This window comes from Myotis brandtii, unplaced genomic scaffold (assembly GCF_000412655.1).
Source record: "Myotis brandtii unplaced genomic scaffold, ASM41265v1 scaffold468, whole genome shotgun sequence".
NCBI lineage: Eukaryota > Metazoa > Chordata > Mammalia > Chiroptera > Vespertilionidae > Myotis > Myotis brandtii.
Genome location: NW_005367874.1, coordinates 940,886 through 962,856, shown reverse-complemented (window position 1 = coordinate 962,856; position 21,971 = coordinate 940,886). Strand labels below are relative to the sequence as shown.

General features: G+C 37.0%; 1 protein-coding gene across 1 annotated transcript in view; it reads right to left on the bottom strand.

Moving 5' to 3' along the window:
- The window catches only part of TMEM135 (transmembrane protein 135), a 219,920-nt gene that overhangs the window by 25,034 nt on the left and 172,915 nt on the right, over positions 1–21,971 (bottom strand). The window contains exon 7 of the mRNA XM_005875638.2: positions 1,946–1,987. Coding sequence (XP_005875700.1) covers positions 1,946–1,987 — 42 coding nt within the window. The remainder of the gene's footprint in view (positions 1–1,945; positions 1,988–21,971) is intronic.

The following is a 21,971-nucleotide window of genomic DNA, read 5'->3' as shown; positions in this document are numbered from 1 at the left end:
TATATATATATATCAGCCATAATAAAAAAGAATGAAATCTTGCCACTTGCAAGAACATAGATGGAATTACAGCGTATTATGATAAGTAAAATAAGTTAGAGAAAGACGAATACCATATGATTTCACTCACATGTAAAATAAAAATAAATAAATAAATAAATGAACAAACAACAAACAAACAGATACTGAGAAAAAACTGATGGTTGCCAGTGGGAAAGGAATTAAGGATTGGGTGAAGGGATTAACATGTACAAGTTGCCAGTTATACAAACAGTAACCAGGAGGTGAAGTATAGCATAGGAATATAGTCAATAATCTTACTAATAAAAGCCTAAGTAATCGTCATGCCATGATGCCCTCACGCCATCACAAAATGGCTGTGTGCACAGTGGGCGTGTGCAGGTGGGCGGGGCTGGGCTTAATGCTGTGTGCAAGGCATGGAGCCTGCCTGGGAGTTCCGCCTTCTCCCGGCTCCACGTGGCGAGGCCTGCCTGGGAGTACCACCTCCTCCCGGCTCTGTGCAGTGAAGCCTGCCTAGGGGCGCCTTCTCCCGGCTCCACGTGGCGAGGCCTGCCTGGGGGTCCCGCCTCCCCTAGCTCCACACGGCGAGGCCTGCCTGGGAGTCCTGCCTCCATGCGGCAAGGCCTGCCTGGGAGTACCACCTCCTCCTGGCTCTGCTCGGTGAAGCCTGCCTAGGGCTCCTGGGGGTCCAGCCTACCTCTTTGGGGCAATCCATTGAGGAGCCCTGGATGGGTGGGAGGGGCCTTCCTCTTTGGGGCAATTGATCGTGGGTCTCCCGCACTGTGACAGGACACAGGCCAGGCTGAGGGATGCCCCCCCTCTCCCGCACTGTGACAGGACACAGGCCAGGCTGAGGGACGCCCCCCCCCAAGTGCACGAATTTTGTGCACTGGGCCTCTAGTATTTTAATAGCTATGGATGATGTCAGATGGATACTAGACTTATCCAGATGATGACACCATAAATTACATAAATGTCTCATCACTATGTTATAAACCTGAAACTAATATAGCATGCCAACTGTAACTGATAAATAAATAAAATTTAAATAATAATAACCAATGTTTTGAGCACTATGTGCCATGCATATAGTTCTAAATACATTTCCTACATTAACTCATTTGACCCTCAAAATAATCTGATGAGACAATCATAGAAAAGCTTCTAGGATGGAAGACCACCCTAATGCTTCCCTCCCATATTTGCAGTAAATACCACACTACTAACCTTCACTAAGCATTTGCTGTATGTACTTTGAGGAAGAAAACAGGCAACATTTATGACATAAACTGGAAGAGCACTGGGTTTGGAATAAGTATATATAATGACTGTGTGATGTTAAATTAAATTAGTCAAACATTCTAAACCACTGATTTTTCATCATGTCGCATGGGCATAAAAATACCATCTCATAGAATTGCTGTGAAAATTCAGTTTTCTAATATTATGTGAAAGTGCTTGGTGAACTACAAAATACAATGCTAATTTTAACCAACATTTCCACATTGAGTGTCCACCATGTGTCAATTACCATGGCAAGCGCTGAGCTATAAGATATTTGACAAAGCATGAGTCTTGCCCTAAAAAAGCCCATAATTTGGTACCACACTATTAAGTACTTAATATTCCAATAATTGTTCATGTGAAACTTTGTCTTTCTAAGCCACCTGAGGAGAGAGTTCTGGTAATTATTTTCTAATGCCCCATGGTATAAGGCACACAATAGGCCCCAAAGTAGATGCTGACTGACTGATCATTTAGGTGAAAATCTAATAAATTATGCTTTCAATGAAATACTCACAGTCACTTTTGTGACTTCTAAAATTACTTTCAAACTTAAAAATTGAGTCAATAAATATTATAATTATGTATAACAACATTACTTTTTATTTACTTCTTAAAGTAAGTAAAATATGCTCCTTACCTAAGTGCAGAGAACGTGAATCCTTTCAAACCATCTTTGCACCTACAACAACAAAAATGTGCAATGATTAAAAATACATGTTTTGAGATATAAAGTAGCATATTAATTAGCTATTAAAATTTTTCTAAAAAATGATTATTTTTTTAAAGGTGAAACTTTTAGGCTGATAATCAGAGCAGTACAAGTGGTCAAAACAAACTATAGTGGAACTATCTTACATAAAATGATGTTTTCCTACATCATATTGCCATAACTTAAGGCTCAACTCTGAGATTTTCAAGTTGAAGAGAGATTTAAGCAAATCTTCCCAGGGCTCCATGTGGACTTGAAATGAAGGTTGGGAGCGGAACATTCTTCATTCTACCCAATCCATAGGGGAGCAATTTGTTTTGAAGTAAAAGGACACATACACCTGCTGGGTATTATGCAAAGGTCAGTTGAAGGTCCTGACTTCTCCCTACTTATTAATGCAATGAATGCAGAGCAATGCAGAGTTGGCAGGTACACACACACACACACACACACACACACACACACACAAAGCTTCAAGTTTAGTTTAATAGTTTTAACTTCTGAGTAAGCCCACTCATATCACAGAGCATGGGGAACAGGGTAGGGGTGTGGGGAGAGCACAGAGCGAGGATTCCAAATAATATTTCATGAGTACTTCCTATTGCTGGGCATTGTTTTGGGCCTTTATATGTGTTGTTTCATTTCATTATATCACAACAGTATGAATAGTCGTTTCTCTATTCCATAGCTGTGCAGAGGGCCCCCGAAATGTAGCAACTTCCCATATGTTACAAAATAAATAGTAGTCAGAATTCTGGGGGGAAAAATGTTCATCTAACTTAAAAGTCATACCTCCTCCTGAAAAAGTGTATTCCTTTTAATTAAGAGAGACTCAAACCACATGACAATTAAGAAAAGAAAAAAAAGACGGTCAGATCTGCAAAAACTATTTTAACAAAATTTAAAAATGAGGACATTATTTTGCTTTATAGTTATGATCAAGTTACTAAAGAATCTTTGGGTATCTAGTATCAAAATCCCTTGGAGAAACTATAAAGATTGGTGATATAATAATGTTGTAATGTATATTAATATGACCCTAGCTATTCTTGGACAAAAAAATACAACCTCAAGTCTAATTGGGCAATTCTCTCTGTATACCTTTTATATAACAAGTCACAAAGAAAATGTACAAAAATGTAAGAAATCTATCTTACAATTTTAGATAAGTATAGTTTATTGGAGAGCATATAAAATCTCAGAAAAGAATTTCATCCGTGTGCACAGAGATGTTTTAAAACACTTAAGAATTCATTTCAATTAAGCAACATAATTTACTCTGTGGTCATGTTAACAGTGAGAAATGTAACCACAGAATTTAGCTAACACACTGCATAATTACCTACAGAATGAAGGTAAAGGCAAAAGAATTTATATGTTAAGCTAAAAATAGTGCATGGGAAAACTGTAGCATTAAAAATCTTAAACTTAAAAATAAATCTTAAACTTATCTTTTTCCATCTGAAGAAAGTGTTTCTCAGTAATTTAAAACCCATAATTGAGCAATTTCTAGATAGGTGTGGTGCTGAGGGGGTAGGCTAGTGGTCTACTGACTGGAAAACAGAAAGCAGCAGATTGATTAAAAGATTATATACAACTGGGAACAAATTGCAGCTTTAGTGTGTTATTGTTAAAAGATAGCCATTTGTCTTTGTGCAGTGCTGAATAGATAAAAGATTCTGACAACTTGGTCTAGTCAGGATGGCATATTGTGACCTTCAACAATAAATCTAATTGCAGACCAAACATCAAAAAGTAGCTTTCAAATATAAAAGGGCATATACAAATGAATTTGCAATTTCATTATGATGGAAGTTGGGTTCTTTCAGCTGAACCCTGTGGGAAGCACTTCATATTGATAAAGTCTTAGCCTGGATTCCAAAGGGGCTATTCTTTTTTCCATTCATGTGTGTAAGGTCTGTTAATGTAATTGAGGGTCAGATGCCGATGTCAAAAGAACAAAAAAGCAATTATTCCCATAAAAAGAATCTTTAAAATAGTAATACTGCCCTGCATTTTGACACCAAGTATTGTTTGAGCCTTAACCTAACTGTGAAACACTATTATACTCTGTGTTAAATGTAAAAAGTATATCAACATAAAGATTTCTACAAAGCAGACCTCATTAGAAGGTTCCTCACTGTTCCATGGGTTTGGTTATTATAATGTAAATTAAATCGCAATGTCCATTCCTGTATGGAGGCTCACTGATTTATTCAACAAATATTGACTGAGTACCTACTATGTGTCAGCACTGGTTTCGGTTCTAAGGATGTAACAGTGAACAATAGAATCCCTCCTTTCAAAAGGCTGACATTCTAGGTTGGGGAGAGATATCATTGAAAAAGTAAATATGTCATGTGATGATCATTGCTATGGCAGAAAGAAAAGCAGAATAAGGGGAGAAACAGTGATGGAGTCAGGCCTTATCTTTGTACATAGTGTGGTCAGAAAGGGCCTCTCCGAGAAGGTGGAATTTGGTAATTTGATCAGAAACCTTACTGAATTGATGGAAGAGCATTTCAGTTTGAAGGAAGAGCAAGTACATAGCCCTTGATGAGGAGTCTGCGAAGCAGGTAAGGAGAACAAGGCTACTGCAGCTGGAGCAGAGGAGGAGAGGGAAACAGTGGTGGGAAATGAGGTCACAGTAATAGCTATGGAGGGAGAGAGTGGTCTACAATTCTTATAAGGCCCTCTAGGCACGTTAAGAACCTTGGAAGGTTCTCAGCAGAGGAGTGACAAGATGTGTTTTAAATTTGAAGATAATCATTTGGCTGCTGGTTGGGAAATAGGAGACAGGAGGGCACTGTTAGAAGCAAGGAGGCTAATTCCCAGGGAAAAGGTGTGGCTTGTGTAGATCACAGTGGTAGAGGTGGAGAGAAGTGGTAAGATTCTGGATGTATATCAAAAGCAAAATTGGTGAAATTTCTTGACAGTTTCAATGTGGGTTATGAACAAAAGAGGGAATTTACAAATTATTGAAATACTTCTAGTTTGAGCAAATTGGAAAGATAAAAATGTCCATGTACTGAAGTGAGAAAGACTATGGGAGAAATAGGTTTCAAGAGAAAATCAAAGTTTTGTTTTAGACATGTTAAGTTTGAGGTGCATATTAGCTATAAATGGAAATGTTAAGGAAGCAAGGAGCTGGCTATACAGGTTTCGATTCAAAAATGAATGAAGTCTGGTTCATATATAAGTAATACTTAAATCCATGGGACTGGATACAATCAATAAGTGTCAATAGAGAAAATATCCAAAGACTGAGTATATTTTATTCCTCCATAATTTGCAGTGCAGAAAATCTCTTCTATGAAAAAAAAATTCTTCTCCTAATAAAGTCACTCATTTTTATTTTTCAGTGTACATAAATATAATGCAATTAATTCATGTATACATAGACCTTTCTACTAAAGTTAGTCTATTGAAATGACAAATAAGTAAGTAGTATGATTAAATCCATAGTTACTGAATCTCTCTACATTTGCAAAGTTCTCTGCTATGTATGACATAAAAGCAAAGCCAGGGAAGAAGAGGAGGAAAAAGAATTTGTAGCATTACATCAAACAACTTAGTTGATACACAACTAATCATAGAGGTTCAAGTTAGAATTTAAGACTATATACAAGAAAGTATAAAGTTTAATATTATTGTTATTAAAATAATATTATTGGTGAAATGCCAGTGGGGAAAACCCACAAAAACACAATAATTTTTCAGTGAGAAGTATTGTAAATGATAGTAAAAAAACAATTTTCCCCCCAAATTTTTTATCTTGCTTAATTTCCATGAAATTACTTCCATGAGTTACTATTAGCTTTACAACAGCACTGTACCAGCAGATGTCGCTAGTAAACCACTTTTGGAACAATGTGTAGCTCTTTGATGTGATTTTTATATCAAACATTTTGTTGTATGTTTTCCTTTAAAAATACATCTTTAGGTATTCAAAATGTTTCTAATCTTAGTTAAATGCATTAAATTCTCCCAAGTAAATATGGTAATATTAAACTTTAAATGATGGGTGATTCCTATTCTATAGGGGAGCAGAACTTGCCACACCAAAACATGCCTTTTTAGAATACTGATTTTTTTTTAAGTTAAGGTAACACTGGTTAATAATATTATATAAATTTCATGTGTACAACATTATATATAACCTGATATCTGTATATTCTTGTATGCTTACCATCAAAATCTAGTTTCCTTCCGTTACCATATATTTGACCCCCGTTACCCAATTCACCCTTCCCGCTTCACCATTCCCTTCCCCTATGGTAGCCACTAGTCTGTGTCTCTATCTAAGAGTTTGTTTTTGATTGTTTCTTGTTTTATATTCCACATGTGAGTGAAAGCATACAGTTACAGAAATTTTCATAAGGATATAACTCAAATAGTTTTCAGTATTACTCTATATTTATACATCATTTTAAATTTTTTTACAGGTACCATTAATATATTATTTGTGTAGTTTAATTCAAAAACATCCATACCTAAGCATTTAAGAACAGATTAAACAGTATAAAAGGTATCATCTCCATTTCATCAACACAATGGCAGAGATGTAAATCTCAAATTAGTCAACTTTACTAATTAATACTGATGTAAAAGTTATGCTAGAAGGCAAAAAATTGCTAACTAAAATAAATGGTTTAGACTAGAATTTTCTGAAACTATGATCCCAATAAACATGGGTAATTAGGTCATTACAATGATAAAAACATTCATTAAGTATCAATTTCAGAGTTCTTTTGTCCCTTTTTACTCACTGAGTTGGTTAGAAGGAAACTCAAATACTGGTTAAATATTACATCATCTATCTTTCTTCACTTAACAATCATTTATTGAGCATCTAACATACAGATGATGCTGTTTTGCTGATCACTTCAGAAATGCAAAGATAAGTTATATACCACATCTGACCATGAAAAAGGGAGTCTGTAAAGTTATCTGTATGTTTGCCAAATAAGTGAAAATAATCTTGACTAAAAGTTCTAACATACAATTTCTTTTATCAGTAGCTCTTTCTAGAGGCTTAATTACTGTATTTGCACTTTAATTCAGCTTCAAATTTCCTTAGTCCAGCATTTTACATTATCTAACTCCTTAAATGATTTGCAAAAAGTAATATATACAAAATCATAATTAAATGTGCTAAAAGATTGGCACAAAAAGGACAAGTTGAATTTAAAAGTCATGCAAATGTGATAATTCTTAAAATATTTTAATATATTGATACCATAATCATCTAAGTCACTCAGTATTAAAAGTAAAAGTTATTCTTTTATTTAACAGAATTTTTTTTAAAAAAAAAATTCAAGTATAGCCCGGCTGGTGTAGCAAGTTGGTTGAGCATCATCCCATGCACCAGGAGGTCACCAGTCCTGTTCCCCGTCAGAGCACACATTCCGTGGTTACTGACTCAATCCCCAGTATGGGGTGTGCAGAAGGCAGACAATCCATGTGTCTATCTCTCTATCCCTCTCCTTTCCTCTCTCTGAATTCAATAAAGACATTTTGTTTTAAAATTCAAATATATTGGGGATTTGAAAAGAATGACATAACTTAATTATAAATTATAGTTACAGACAATAGCTGGATCTTCAAAAGTTTAATCTAATTATCTTATTACCACTGGTACTAAAAACATAAATACATTTGGAATAACACAACTGAAAAGTTTAATTTGAAAATTATAAAAAATCAAAATATATTTAAATGCCTTAAATTTGTTACCCACAGTTGTCTTCATTTTAAAGAAAAACTCATGCAATTTTATGTAGTTTCTTTTAAAGTTAAATTTTCTTATTGTTTTTAAAAACCCACTTAAAAGAATTAATCACTTTTTAAAATTAATTTTCCTTATCCATTTTCAAATGTTGAAGTTCACCTTAAATTTGTTATAATTTAGTAATTAAAATGTGATCAACAACTATAGATTTTTATTGACACCTACTTATCATAAGAATATAAAAAATAATGACGGAATTAATTTCATTAATTATTATTTCAATATATATTTTTATTGTTGATAGTACTACAGATATTTCCCATCCCCCCTCAATCCCCCTCTTCTCAGCTCCTATCCACTGCCCCAGGTGTTCACTACCCTATTGCCCATGTCCATGGGCGATGCATATAAGTATATAAGTTCTTTGGTTTATCTCTTCTCGTCCTCCCAACCTCACATCAAGGTATGCCAGTCTGTTCCATGCCTCCATGGTTCGGGTCTTATTTTGTTGGTCAGTTCATTTTGTTCATTAATTCCTCAAATAAGTTTGATCATGTAATATTTGTCTTTCTCACATTGGCCTCTTTCACTTAGCATAATATTCTCCAGGTCTATCCATGCTGTTCCAAAAGGTAAGAGATCCCTCCATTTTTTTTTTAATCTTCAGTTTCCTAATCACATATATACTAATATGTTCCAACAGATTAACTCAGTCAGTTGGATTTACTACTCAGAATCTGTAATGTGCGACTAAAATAAATTACATTGCTTACATACACACCACAGTACGTCTACTATTGTTTGAAAACAAAACAGACTGAGAGATTTCAGTTTCAGCCTGCATATGGCACTTAATAAGAGAAAACCAGATAACTAATGTTATGTTCCTATTTTAAGAAAACTCATATACAAAAATATGAAGTTGGAATAGCAAATTAAGAAATTTGGGGAAGATTATTTTGTTAGCTTCATGAACACATTAGAAATCTACAAAATAATTTCCAATTGGATTCTTTAAATAGTAAATTCTCCCAGTGCATTAAAAATATTACTTTTGATTCTGGTAAATATTTCACAGTACATTTATTTCCTACAGAATGGAATACTGTTTGTTCTCAAGAACCTCAGGAAAGCTGCTGAAGCAAGGCAGCAGTTATGGGTAATCAAGTGTGATAGTTAAGTCTCCAGATGAATATTGTGTACTTTTTCCTAGTGTGGCCTAAACATTTGGATTCAAACTTACAGTAACAACTCCAATAGAATCAGATTTCTCCTTAAACTTGGAGAGATTCGAACTGTTTTGCTTTAAAATCCAAACTAAGGAAGGTCACGCTCCAAGCTGTCTTCAATTGCTAAGGAACCAAGCGTTACCTTCAGACTGTGTCTAAGAGAAATGTTAATTAGGATGAAATTCCGTTTCAAAATGAAGGAATAGCAATACTAGTCAAACTGGAAATGTCATGTGTTTAGACTTGACAAATTTACTATAGGCAAAAACCAAATTTAAGATCGAAATGGTATTTTATGCAAATCTAAGAAAAAGCTTAGCAAGTTTTTAAGATGGGATTGCTATGGGCAACAATTATTTATGTTAAACAAAATGATAACCACAATACTGAACTAATCTATTTTTTAAGTCCTCAAGACTGGCAAGTATTTTCACTTTTCCCCCTTCTATAATGGTAGCAAAAAGGATTAAAACAAATGTTTTCAATTATATAGAATCTCTGAATCAACATAAATTTGTTTTCAAATGCATGTTCGTATCTATGTCATTAAAATAATATGGCGGTGCCAATGTGGCCGCGTGTCCATGGAGAGAGGCTGCGTCGGTGGGGCTCCCACCCGAGGCACCCATGTGCCTGGACCCCGAGGATGTTACTTCCTTAGTCTGGGCCACTGTCCAGGCTGTGAGAGAGGAAGCTGCTGCCCACCAGGGCCGCCTTCACCCTGACACCTTCAGCAGGAAACAAGATAAAACACTTCTTAGGTAAGTCTGGACATGTAGGTGTGAAGGTTGGTGTTGAACCAGGGGTTTTAATGGCCTTTCATATGCTCTAGAATACACAAAGACTGGGGAGATTCTGATGAAGTTGTTCAAGGTGGAGTCAGAGGGTTCATGGGAAAGAAAGCACAGCTAACACTGTAGGAACAGAAATGGACTATGTTGAAGACAAATTACCCAGTGCAGTTGTGTTCAATAACCCAAACATCAAAGGAGCGTGTGGCTGTGGAGAAAGCTTTAATATTTGACTCCTCAGGACTGTTCTGGCTGGGAGCTCTGGGACAGCTGTGGAAGCACTGGGCTTACTGAAGAAATCATGTGACTGTCACGTGCTTAAGGTTTATAATGCATGGCTGCCTTATGAGACAGTAAAGAGATGCATTTTGAAAATGAAGTATTAGATTTCAGAAGTGCTATTTGTAATCTTTTTAGGGGCCAGAATGTGAGAAGCCATCACTCTTTTGGGGTGATTTTTTGCTCTTTAAAGAAAAAAGCCTACCCTGCACTTAATTCTCTTGCATCCTTTCTGTTAGAACCAGCTTCATGGAAGGTGCCTGCCTAGGAGGATTTCTGGAAACACCTTCTTAATAGGTGTGCACCCTATAGATTTGTGTATCTCCAGACCAGATTGATGGTTCTTAAAATTCAGAGGACAAAGTCCTGACTTCTGGGTTGACATGGTATTGCACTGTTTTTCTATACAAGATTGGCACAGCCTTTCTACAGTCTTATCCAAAATTTCATGTCAGATGCCTCATTTGCTCACCCTTTAGCAATATCAGCCATTAGATGAAAGTATCAAACATTTCCTTGAACTGTGTTGTAGATCAGTTTTGAGTGATGGCACAGAAAGGTAAGAAATATTGTGCCCACCCCATCATTTTTCATCCATTTCTTTTGCCACCCTAAACCTCTGCTCAAGGTGGGATCTCAAGCCCACTTAGGTGCCTTTATTTGAAAGGGCTCTTACAAGCCACTAGCCTACTCCCCTCAATTCTATGTCTGCGGAAGCAAAACCCCAGGGAAACAAAAGGGCTTGTGTCTACCCACACGCTGCAGAGCGGGGCTTGCTCACACCTCTCCTTCTGTGTAGGTGACACCAGTCAGGCACGCTGACACAGGCAGTGAAGGTAAATGGTTGGTTTGGCTTCTCTAACTGACTGACGCTTCAATAAGATTTCTGTGTAATTTGAAGGAGGTCGTATTTTTATTCTGAGTTAGAAGAATCTTATTTTAAAACCTATTTATATGAATTACCATGTTGTTTCTTTTAAACTATGAAGCAGTGATTTATACCAGCAGGGAAGACACTGTGGCAACCCAGAAGCACCCTTCTGGAATGCTGTAGTGAGTGTGAAGCAGAACATATTACACAAAGACTTCCCAAACATTCCCAATAGGCATACACTTTCTGGATCCTAAGTCCAACTGCTAAAATTTTTAAATCTAATATTTTAACTTAACATTTTATCACCAATTTTTCTCTTTAACAGTGTTTCTTTCGTCATTTAACTATTGATTTTCCTGGGGTTGATATATTGTTTATGACATGACATATATGCTTTATTTAGCCAATTCTTATGAATAGAAGTAGTTGAATTCCTTGATGTTTGTCACATTTACTAAAGTCCCTGTCCCTGTCACAAAACCTAGAACAGCTCATGCATTTGTATTAATATAATTTTCAACCCACTTATCATTTATACAATACTGAATATATACAGTGACTGAGTTGTCAATTTAAAAAATGTGGCCTCTTTTTTATCATAAATAATAAGATGGCATCTGGCTTTACTAGTGAATAAAGTGGCAACTATTTGAAACTCTAACATCAGGAGATACTTTCTCATAAATTGATGCTTATCTTACATCAAAGTTCAAATCTAAAATAAATAAAATATGCATGTACAGGTAATGGAGCAAAAACATCATTTTGAAAACTTTTGGAAAACTACTATTTTCTAATTAACTGAGGACTACAGAGTAACCCAACTCTAAAAGAAAGTACCCATTTCAAATCCTTCAGCTTACTTTATTCATCGCAAAGATGATTATTTAATTTGTGGTGTGTATAACAGAAATTGGGCAAGTTAACACATATTGGAATCTTGCTGGCCTGTAAATGGTATTAGAAAAATGGAATATTGAACTCGAGTAACCTGAGATTTATACTTTACAGATTAAGAAACCAAGGCCCAAGGAAGTCAAGTGATCTGCCAAAAAACAGAGTTTGGTCTCAGACATCCTTACACAACAGTAAAATCATTTTACATCCCAATCGTCTAACTGCCCACTGAGGGCTCACTGTGGAGAGGAAATACTACAGAGAAGTAGGGGATCCTGGGTAGTAGAATAGAAACCACATTTCACCTGAATGAAGAGAGAGAGAGCTATGCTCTTCCAACTGACATTACACAAAGACTTTACCAGGGACCTAAGGGTATGGATAGAGTTAAAGGCTCCAATATCTCACTTCCACCCGTGTTCCTATCTAAACATGATGTGCCTGAAAGGGTGCTCTGGCCAGAAATCCGAGCAGGCTTCCCTCCTCCTCACAAGGGCTATTTTTCACATTAGTCCCTGCAGAATTTCCTGGACAATCAGAAGGCCCACCTTGGTATTAATTTGCCACCTTTAGGAACTTACAATTTAAAAGCACCTCAATTCCAGACATGAACACAAAAAAACAGTACTGAATTGAAGCTTCTCTGTTTCATATTATACAAAAAGCAAGAAATTTAACTTCTGAGAAATTCATGAGGTCACCTTTCCCTTATCTGTCTCTCTGTCTCTTATTGTTTTCAGACACATTGTATGTCTCCTCACCTCGTCCTTGCTCATCCTGGTCCTTCCATATGCAATGGCCTCTTCACCTACCCTTCTTTTCCAAGAGAATTCCTGCCAAGTCACCAGGAATGGCAATTTCTCTCACAATTAGATGTGACTGTCTCTTTCTGAGACTTTGTTCTTTGTGGGGGGTTGGGAGAGGAGGAGAAAGGGGGAGGCTTTTAACGGACTCTGGCTAATATCATAGTAATATCCATAGTTATCTAATCCACTCTACTAAATTTAGGGTTTCTTATGACATTTTGTGTGTCCATGTCTCAGGATCAAAGGAGCAAACGATATAGAGTTTACTTCTTTAATAATGAGGCTGGGAAACATTCTGCATTTTGTTGTCATGGCATTGACTGAGTAATTAAGGTATCCAAGAATATAATTTAACGGGCTGTATCAATGAGGACCAGTGAGTCTCAAAGTGTGGCCCCTGGAACAGCATCAAATCAGATGGTAATTTGTCAAAAATATGACTTCTTGATCCTCACCCCAGACCTATTATATTCAAAAACTCTAAGACTGGGGTCCAACAAGCTGTATAATCTATAATTTAACAAAATCTCCACATGATTCCTATGTCTGCTCTCATTTGAGAACCACTGGGCTAGGTTATGATGCAGTGGGAAAATTTCAATGATTTCAACAACAAAACTTTATTTCTTACTCATGCTAGATGTCATCTTTATTTTGGACCTAGGGATTATGGAGAAGCATTTATTCAGTTTGGTTAATTGTTAGAGAGAAAAAAGGAGAATATAGGACACTAGGTTTTGACTCAAAGCTTCAGTTCAAGAGTAAACATACATCATTTCCACTCATATTTAATTAGCCAAAGCAAATCCAAGGCCAGGCATGATGTCAACAGGGCAGGGAAGTATAATGCTTCCCCAGGGAAGAAAAGCAAAGTTCTTTGAACAATAACATAGTCTACACTCAGGCCAAGCACATTATTATTGAAGATCAATTGTATTATACTTAATTGTTCATTACATTTAAGGAAATTCAAAGCACAATGCCCCTTTTCCTCTCAAATCCTAACATCATTTAATCTTTTCTACAATAACTTCAATATTTCATTTTAAGTGTGATAATCTTAAAATATTTGCAACTGGTTTCAGAAATAGGTTTGTCCTACAACATATTATTAACATTTTACATGTATGCATAAACACCTGTGTATTCTGAGGTTTTTTTAATTACTAAAGCATTCATCAATTTTGCATTGTTCAATTATGTATCCCAAGTGCCTACATCAGTGCAAAGCACATAAGTCACTCATTAAGAAATTTGTATCTGTATAGTAACTCAAAACATTGTATTCTATAGTAATTATATTTCCAATTGGGTACCATGTTCTTAGACTCATTTTTAACAGCAATTTTAAGGGTTTCTTCTTATTTAGTTTCTAAGGAAATTTATTTTTTAGCCAGCTATCCCAATACTTATTAACAACTCCCAGTGATCATCCTAATATAAATTTTTATTGATTTTTTACACTGACAAAGTTTCTAAGGAAATTTATTTTTTAGCCAGCTATCCCATTACTTATTAACAACTCCCAGTGATCATCCCTAATATAAATTTTTATTGATTTTTTACACTGACAGTTTAGTATGAATTTACCCTTAGACATAAATATGTATAAACTGGGGTCTAAATAGTTGTTTTTCTTTTTAATTAGGAACAGTTTTTAAATTTCCCAGATAAAATAGAACAATGACTCTAATATAAAACTATCAAGTCCTAAAGGCAGGATACTGGGGATGTTGATATAGGCATGTTTGTCAGCGTACTAGGAATTGTAATTGAGTAAACAAGTTGAGACTATAAAGTTTGTAGGTTGGGGCATTAGTCACATTCATTCATCATTAATTCACTCATTCACACAGGTAGCTATTTCACAAATATTTACTAGGAGCCGCCTAAATGCCAGGCAGGTTGCCAAGTGCTGAGGCTAGCCACTGAGCATGTTCTCCAGGAGTTTACAATCCAGCAGGGAATATATATATGAAAAGTGCAGTACATTATACAAAGTACTTTCATATAAAATACACAGTGCTATTGTCAATTAATGTATCCTTAGTGCCTACTAGTACATCAGAGCACAGCACATGGGTCACTCAGTAAGACATTTTTATCGGTGTGATAACTCAAAACACTATATTCTATAATAATTATATTTCCAATTGGACCAGATATGAAACAATTTAAAAATCTTTAAAGATGTACTAAGAAAAACCAGGCTTTTTTTCTAAAACATGTTGGTCATTACCATCTTGAGATAAAAATAATAAAAACCCCATGCTGCACAGATAATGCAGATAGTTCCAGCTATCTGGTCAACGGGCAAACATAAGGCACTTAAGGTCTCCCACTCCAATCTTTTGTTCATTTCTTACTGCTGTGATTTCATATTCATTTCTTCTTGTTGGATGACTAAATTGGGATGATGGTAGAGATGGTAAGCTGGCATTTATTCAGCCTGGCTCTGCTCAGCCTTGAGAACCGACAAATTCTCAGCTGGTGGATCAGCTGCTTTTGTCTCTTTGCCATCTTGTAATTTAGAGTTTTCTGGGCATCACATCAGTATTGAAGTTGCAGCGTTATGGTACCAACATTGAGGTGGCTGCTGACCTTGGGCCTCATCTCCTTGATTTTCCTTGTCTTCTTCATTGCTGTCCTCTCCAGGTTCTTTGATGAGGAGGATCCCTGTGGAACCGTGGTCTATACCCCAATGCACATCTGTCTCACTGGTCTACCTTGTTCTCCTGCATATATACTGCTGCACTGGAACTCCACGAGGGCCCGTAACATTTGCTGCCTCCGCCCCCTTTTCTCCTTCAACAACATCAAACTCCACAGTTTCTCCATCTCCTATATAGGAAGGTACTTCCTGGGGTTATTCTTCTTTATGGAAGTCTGGTATGCAAATGCATCTTCTTTGGGGTCATTCCTGTTGATGAAACCATACCCATTTCTTACACTGAACCATTTTACTGTTTCCAAAACCTTTATTGGAATGACTTTCTTGTCCTCTATGGCAAGCGCCCCCAAGGAGAGGCCCTCTGGCCCCTCCCTGCACTGCTTGTCTGCGGTACCAGGCTTGGCGTTGGCAGCACTGAGGGTGGGGCGGTGGGAGGCTCAGGGTCCTGGCCTGATGCTCAGGTTGCGGTGATGGTGACTGGAGCTGGCTGGGGTAGCTGTGGTTCCTCCGGGGATGTGATGGTAACTAGGCCAGTGGCGGCAGCAGTGGGCCGCTCAGGGCTCCCTGGGGTCTAATCTCTGCTCCCACTATAGATTGAACTCCGATGTTTTTTTTTAAAGATGGGCAAAACTAATGTATGGGTTTACATTTTAATTACATTTTAATCCCCTCCTTGAATACCACCCTAGCTACTAATTTCATATTTCCTTTGCATATGTAAATTAAAATGATGCTGAGTCAAAAACATATTATTACTTAGAAATGCAAAAGCTGATATTTTTCAGTGCTACATGATTAGGGGTCCCTGTAGAGATTGGCAGCAGGGAAAAGTGGGTGGAAAACTTTAAAATCCAAACTAGCTTGGCTTTTCTCACTCTGAGACTCCAACATGGTGAAAAATTCTTTCAAGTTTATATGTGTAGCCTATGTTTTAGGTTTTTAGTATCCTGCAAGAAAAATACTTAACACAGAGTGATGTTTTGTTCTATTTTTTTTTTTTTTTGGCAATAGTGTATTACAACTGAACATTCTTAGAGTCGGCCCAGTGGCCATGTGGTCACCCAACAGCCAAAGGGCTGACAGGCAGGCAAGCCTTGCCTCAAGGAGCCTGTCATGGTTGCTATAGCATTTAAGTGTAGGAATTTACTTCTGACTTCAGGCCATGCCTTATTCTGCATCCCATTTTTTGTAGAAAGAAAGGAAGGGAATTCAAGCATCAGGGTCAAAATTTTAAAAGGCTAAAAGAGGAAGGAGAGTCAAGTGAAAATATAAAAGACAACCATATGGCAGGGTAGAAGAAAATAACATTCTTCTTTTTCATTTGAAATAAAATTACCCAATGTAATAGTAGCACTTCACGTATTTTTTTTTAATAGAAAAAGTATAGGGGCCTGAACATGGAGACAAGAGATTCTCAAATATTCATTCACTTAAAACGAGAAATGAAGGTGAGGTTAAAGGTTATTTTTGCTCTAGAAACACAGCAGATGCCTCTTAGAACTCCTTTGGTGGGGGGAGGAGGGGAGATTTCTTTAGAAACCAGTGCACTCACAAATCATATTTTATAAATGTCTTGTCTAGCCTTCTTTAATATGAAGACGTGCAGCTGAAAATACGTATTTACTTCTCAGGAGTTCACTCACTCCTGCTAGTAGGTCTATAGGACAGAATACTTGCCACAAGACTTCTAAAGCACAAGATATTTAACATAGTTTGGCCAGAAAGTCAGAAGGTAGGAATGCACTGATGGAATGTGAGAAAGACATGTAAGGGGTAGAGCATTAGGGAGCTAATAGGCAGACAAATGTTGACAGGGAGGAAAGCTTCCAGGGAAGTAGGCAAAGATTGCTAAAAATCACACTTGTGAAGACATTTCAAATAAGTCTGGATTTAGCTCTGAAAGTCTCAGCATAACTCACAAATTTACAAGTACCATTTTAACTGTGCCTACTAGTAAGGGGAGTAGCTAGCTGGCTGAAGAGCCAGAGCTGGGCCCCAGGGAATGTGGTAAAGAACGTCAGACATCGAAGGGTTGCATTTTTAGTGTTCCGCAGCTTCAGACCTGAAAGTTCTGTTGACATTTCCAGCTTGGGACGGGAAGGCTTCCTGAATTGCTGCATCTACCCCTTCCACCTACTCTAAAGCCTGGTCTAGAAACCTGTTTCCCCAAACAGTAAAAACTACATTTCATCAATCTCATTAGCTGATATCCTTTTAAAAAACACACTCAAGTTTCATTTACTTTTAAATAAATGGAATCACTGAGATAAAATTAATAAACTTAAGATTTTTAATAATAAAAGGATAAAGGCAGGATAATTGCTATACCAGGTAGAAAAGTCCAACATCAGCAATGACAAGACCTAAGCATAATGAAAGGTTTAAAAGACAACTTTTTTCAAAAACAAAGGTAGTTTGGTCCATGCCCTGATGAACAGAAAGGGTTCTCCAGAGTCCTATATTCCAAAAGAACACCCTGCAAAAACCCACCACAGAGGCCACAATATCATAACCATCAAAGACAAAATAATGGTTCCAGAATTAATCAGAGCATCAGCCAGAATCATCACAATGCTGAGATCAGAGGATCCATGGAGATCCTTTCTAATCTTGTATCTGCCAGAGCAGCACTGTCCAAAAGAAACCTAATGCAAGCTGTAGATGTAATGTTAAATTTGCTAGCAGCCATATTTTAAAAAGTAAAAAGAAATATGTGAAATCAATTTCAATAGTATATTTCACTTAACCCAACATATCCAAGATATGATCATGTCAACAAATAATCAACACAAAGAGAATTATTAATAAGATATTATACCTTTTCCTGTACTAAGTCTTCAAAATCTGCGGTACTTTATACTTAATGGCACACTAAATTTGGACTAGCCGCATTTCAGGTGCTCAACAGCTGTATGTGGCCAGTGGCTACCACACCGAACAAGGCAACTCTAGATAACCACACAGGTAACTGCAACCAGTATAAGTTAAGTCACTTTCTAAAGATTAAAATGAATAGGGTGGTCATAGAATGTGCGATACAACTTTCTTCTTTTCATTGTTATTAGAACCACGAAAACCTCATAGAAATCCATAGGAAGTCGATGTAACCATACTGTAGCGCTAGGGAGCTGGTGATGGATCAACTGAACCCAATAAGACTATGATTACAGACTTTTTTTTTTTTTAGTGCTGGTGTATAATTTTCAAGGGGGCTTTTCTTCTAAGGATTATAGTCAAGAAGGAAGCAATCACAAATGACCTTTCTAAAGGAAAACTGATAGGTAACCTGATACAGCAAGTTTCATGAAAAGTACTTTATAACTGAGAGTTCTCAAAAGAGAAACAGAATTGAGATGTTTACAGATGTGTCTTCAGGTATAATTTTAATGAGAAAAACTGAAAGTTCCTATAAAAAAAAACAAAAAACAACTTGTGAGAGAGTCAACAGAAATCTGTAGTCTAAAAATAATGATGGCTGATACCTTTCCAGAAAATGTTATCTTATAGAACTTTTAAAATTTATAACATTAGGAAGAAGGCTATGAAACATAATTTTAGTAATAAACAGGAGTTTGACAAGCCATGTAAGTCAAAACTAGATGTAACACTGCTTACACTTTGGTGAATAAAATAAAAAAGTAAGGATTCAGGGAAAGATACAGGGTGTGACAAATCATATGGTAAGCATGAACAGGAGTCTGTCTCTCCACATCGGTAGAGCTTGTGACTTCTGAATCAGAAGTATGAAGAAAATATTGTTTTGTTACATAGTAGGCAGGACTTTTCACAGAGACAGCTTACTGAATCCTATTCATTTGGCTACTTAAAATTAGAAAAATATAAATAACTTTTTAAACACATATAATCCTTCCTTAAAACTAACCATTTAAAAATTTTTAGAGTCTATAATCCTACCAGTATAACAAATTTATTTTAAAATAGTAATTTTTAACATGAAAATCTAAGTAAAATTCTGAAAAATTCTTAGAAAAACAAAGAATTTCAACTACTTAAGAAAGACAAGGATAGGCATCTTAACCAGAATTGTCTTTCAATCTGGATGCCATCTGAAACCTAGACTTCGAAGACAAAAACCTTGAACAGCTGGAATCCAGCTTAGATACAGAAAATAAATCACTTCTGACTAAACTCCACTCTCAAAACCTCTAATCAGGTTTCCACAAGCAACGAAACAAAACAAATGAAGAACATTAACGACATTAGTAAACTGGGTTTAACTAGTTGTGCAGCAAGAGTGAAAATACAATAGCAAGGAAGAGACAGAAAAGAATTCTTTGTGAAATCCATGATTGTCCATTCAATATCTTTGACCCTTGAGGTCAGAATTTTGTTCCTAATACACTCTTGTAAAAAAGATACAGGAGGTTTTCTCATTCTAGTTCAAATCCTTAAATCATTTACTGGAAACTTGAGTCAGCTAAAATGTGACAAATGACAGAGTGTGTATAATGACCAAGTCATGTAACTATTCATATTCAGACCATCTTTTAAAGAGTAGGTATTTAATCTCCCCTGAAAGTAAAGGAGACTTACTTAGCTATCCTATATTCCAGAACACACTGTCTTACGGGGAAATAAGAATTCATCATGACATTTAGTTTCATGTATTATTTTTGAGATGTACATAATGCATAAAATTATCTACTTTCATAAAAAGTTTTCATGCATCACCAAAAACAATCTTGAAATCCAAGCTGTGACTAAAACAAGAAATAAGCTTAAGTAACTATTTCAGGCTTACTATTTTCTTCAGGAGAAAAAAAAAATCTTTCCAAAGCAACATTTTTTTTCTTCAATAAATCTTCTTTTCTTTCTCTATGTAATGAAACTCCCACAACAATGTGAAATCAGATATACCAGGCCCTCCATTCTTCAAAATGCAGTGGACAAAGTGCTTCTCTCCTATGAGAGAGGGAGAATCAGGAAGGGACTTCAATTCATCATTTAGGACTTTCGCAGTTCAATAATCAATTCTTCCTATAAACCTAAAGAAATGAAACAGAAGGGAATCCCTTCCCCCACACAGGAACTAGAAGTTCACTTTTAAAATACTGTTTCTTATTGGCCTGTTAAAAGTATAACACATGCTATGTGAATACATAATGAGACGTCACTTATCACTTTAGGAAAGAGTTTTACTCTAATTGAAAACGACAGCAATTATGACTATTACCCTCACTGTATGCCATGAGGGACAAAATACCCCATTCTACTCTTTCTCAATTCTTGTCTTCACCTGTCAGTTATTTAAATTCTCAGTTCAAAATGTGCCGATACAATCAGTGTAAAAGACCAGTCTGAAAAGATGTGGATACCAAGGATGATGTCTCACAGACTGCAGATACCTACCCAGTATTCATTCTCCCTTTCTGCTTTAGTAACAGAAACCCATTATCTAGTTAGGCATGCTGCTACCCAGAATAAAAAAAACCCCACAATTCCCAGCTCGTTCTGAATAACAAGATGAGAAGTGTTGTGTGGGGCTTTGTTTAAAGAAAGCTCCACAATTCCCAGCTCGTTCTGAATAACAAGATGAGAAGAGAAGTGTTGTGTGGGGCTTTGTTTAAAGAAAGCTTATTTTGTAGGACCGTCCTTTTTTCTTTTTCACCATTTGCCTTCCTTTTAGCCTGTAAAACAGATTCATTCAATGGCTGGAATTCCAGCAGCCACCGTGGTACAGGCAGTGATTGGTCAGGACACAATGACTGTGGAGTTCCCCTATCAGCTCTGGAGTGTCCTTCTTTATGTAAGAAGTAAATTTCTCTCATGTGTTTAAGCCACTGTATTTTCCACCTTAAATACTGAGCCCAATCCTAAGTAATCCATAGAGGCTGAGAAAATAAGAAACAATGTAAGAAAGGAAAAGGTTTTTTTAAGAGTCATACTCTTCCTCACATCACATAAAGTAGTTTAGCACAATCGTTAAGAGCATAGACTTTGGATCCAGACAACTGTGTCCAGGTCCTGGCTCTGCTACTGACCAACGAATTAGTTAAGACTCTCTGTACCTAAGTTTACCCATCTGTGAAAATGACGTAGTAATAATGGTACCTATTACCATCACAGGGTTGTTTTGAAGGTTAGTTAATTAACATATGTAAAATACTTAAACAGTGCTTGGCACAATATTAAGAGTTTTATATATACAAACTAATAAAAGAATAATATGCTAATTAGACCGGGAGACCTTCTGGACAAAGCCGGGGGCTTGGCTGGCCTGCAAGCCAACCCCAAATGGCCCTCAGCCCCTTGCCCTGGCCGGCCACGCCCCCCAGCGGGGACCCTCACCCTGATGGGGGCGTGGCCAGCCTACAAACGGCCCTCAGACCCTCACCCAGGCTGGCCACGCCCCCCAGTGGGGATCCCCACCCCGATGGGGGTGTAGCCGGCCTGTATACCGCCCCAGCCCCTCACCCAGGACGACACCTCCCCCCAAGGGTACCCCTACCCTGATCCGGGACCCCCTTCAGGGCAGACCAGCTGGCCCCCACCCATGCACCAGGCCTCTATCTATACTAATAAAAGGGTAATATGCTAATTAGACCAGGAGACCTTCTGGAAGTCTTTCCGGACAAAGCCATGGTGGCAGGGCCAAGGCAGAGGTGGTTAGGGGCGATCAGGCCAGGAGGGGAGGGCAGTTGGGGGTGATCAGGCT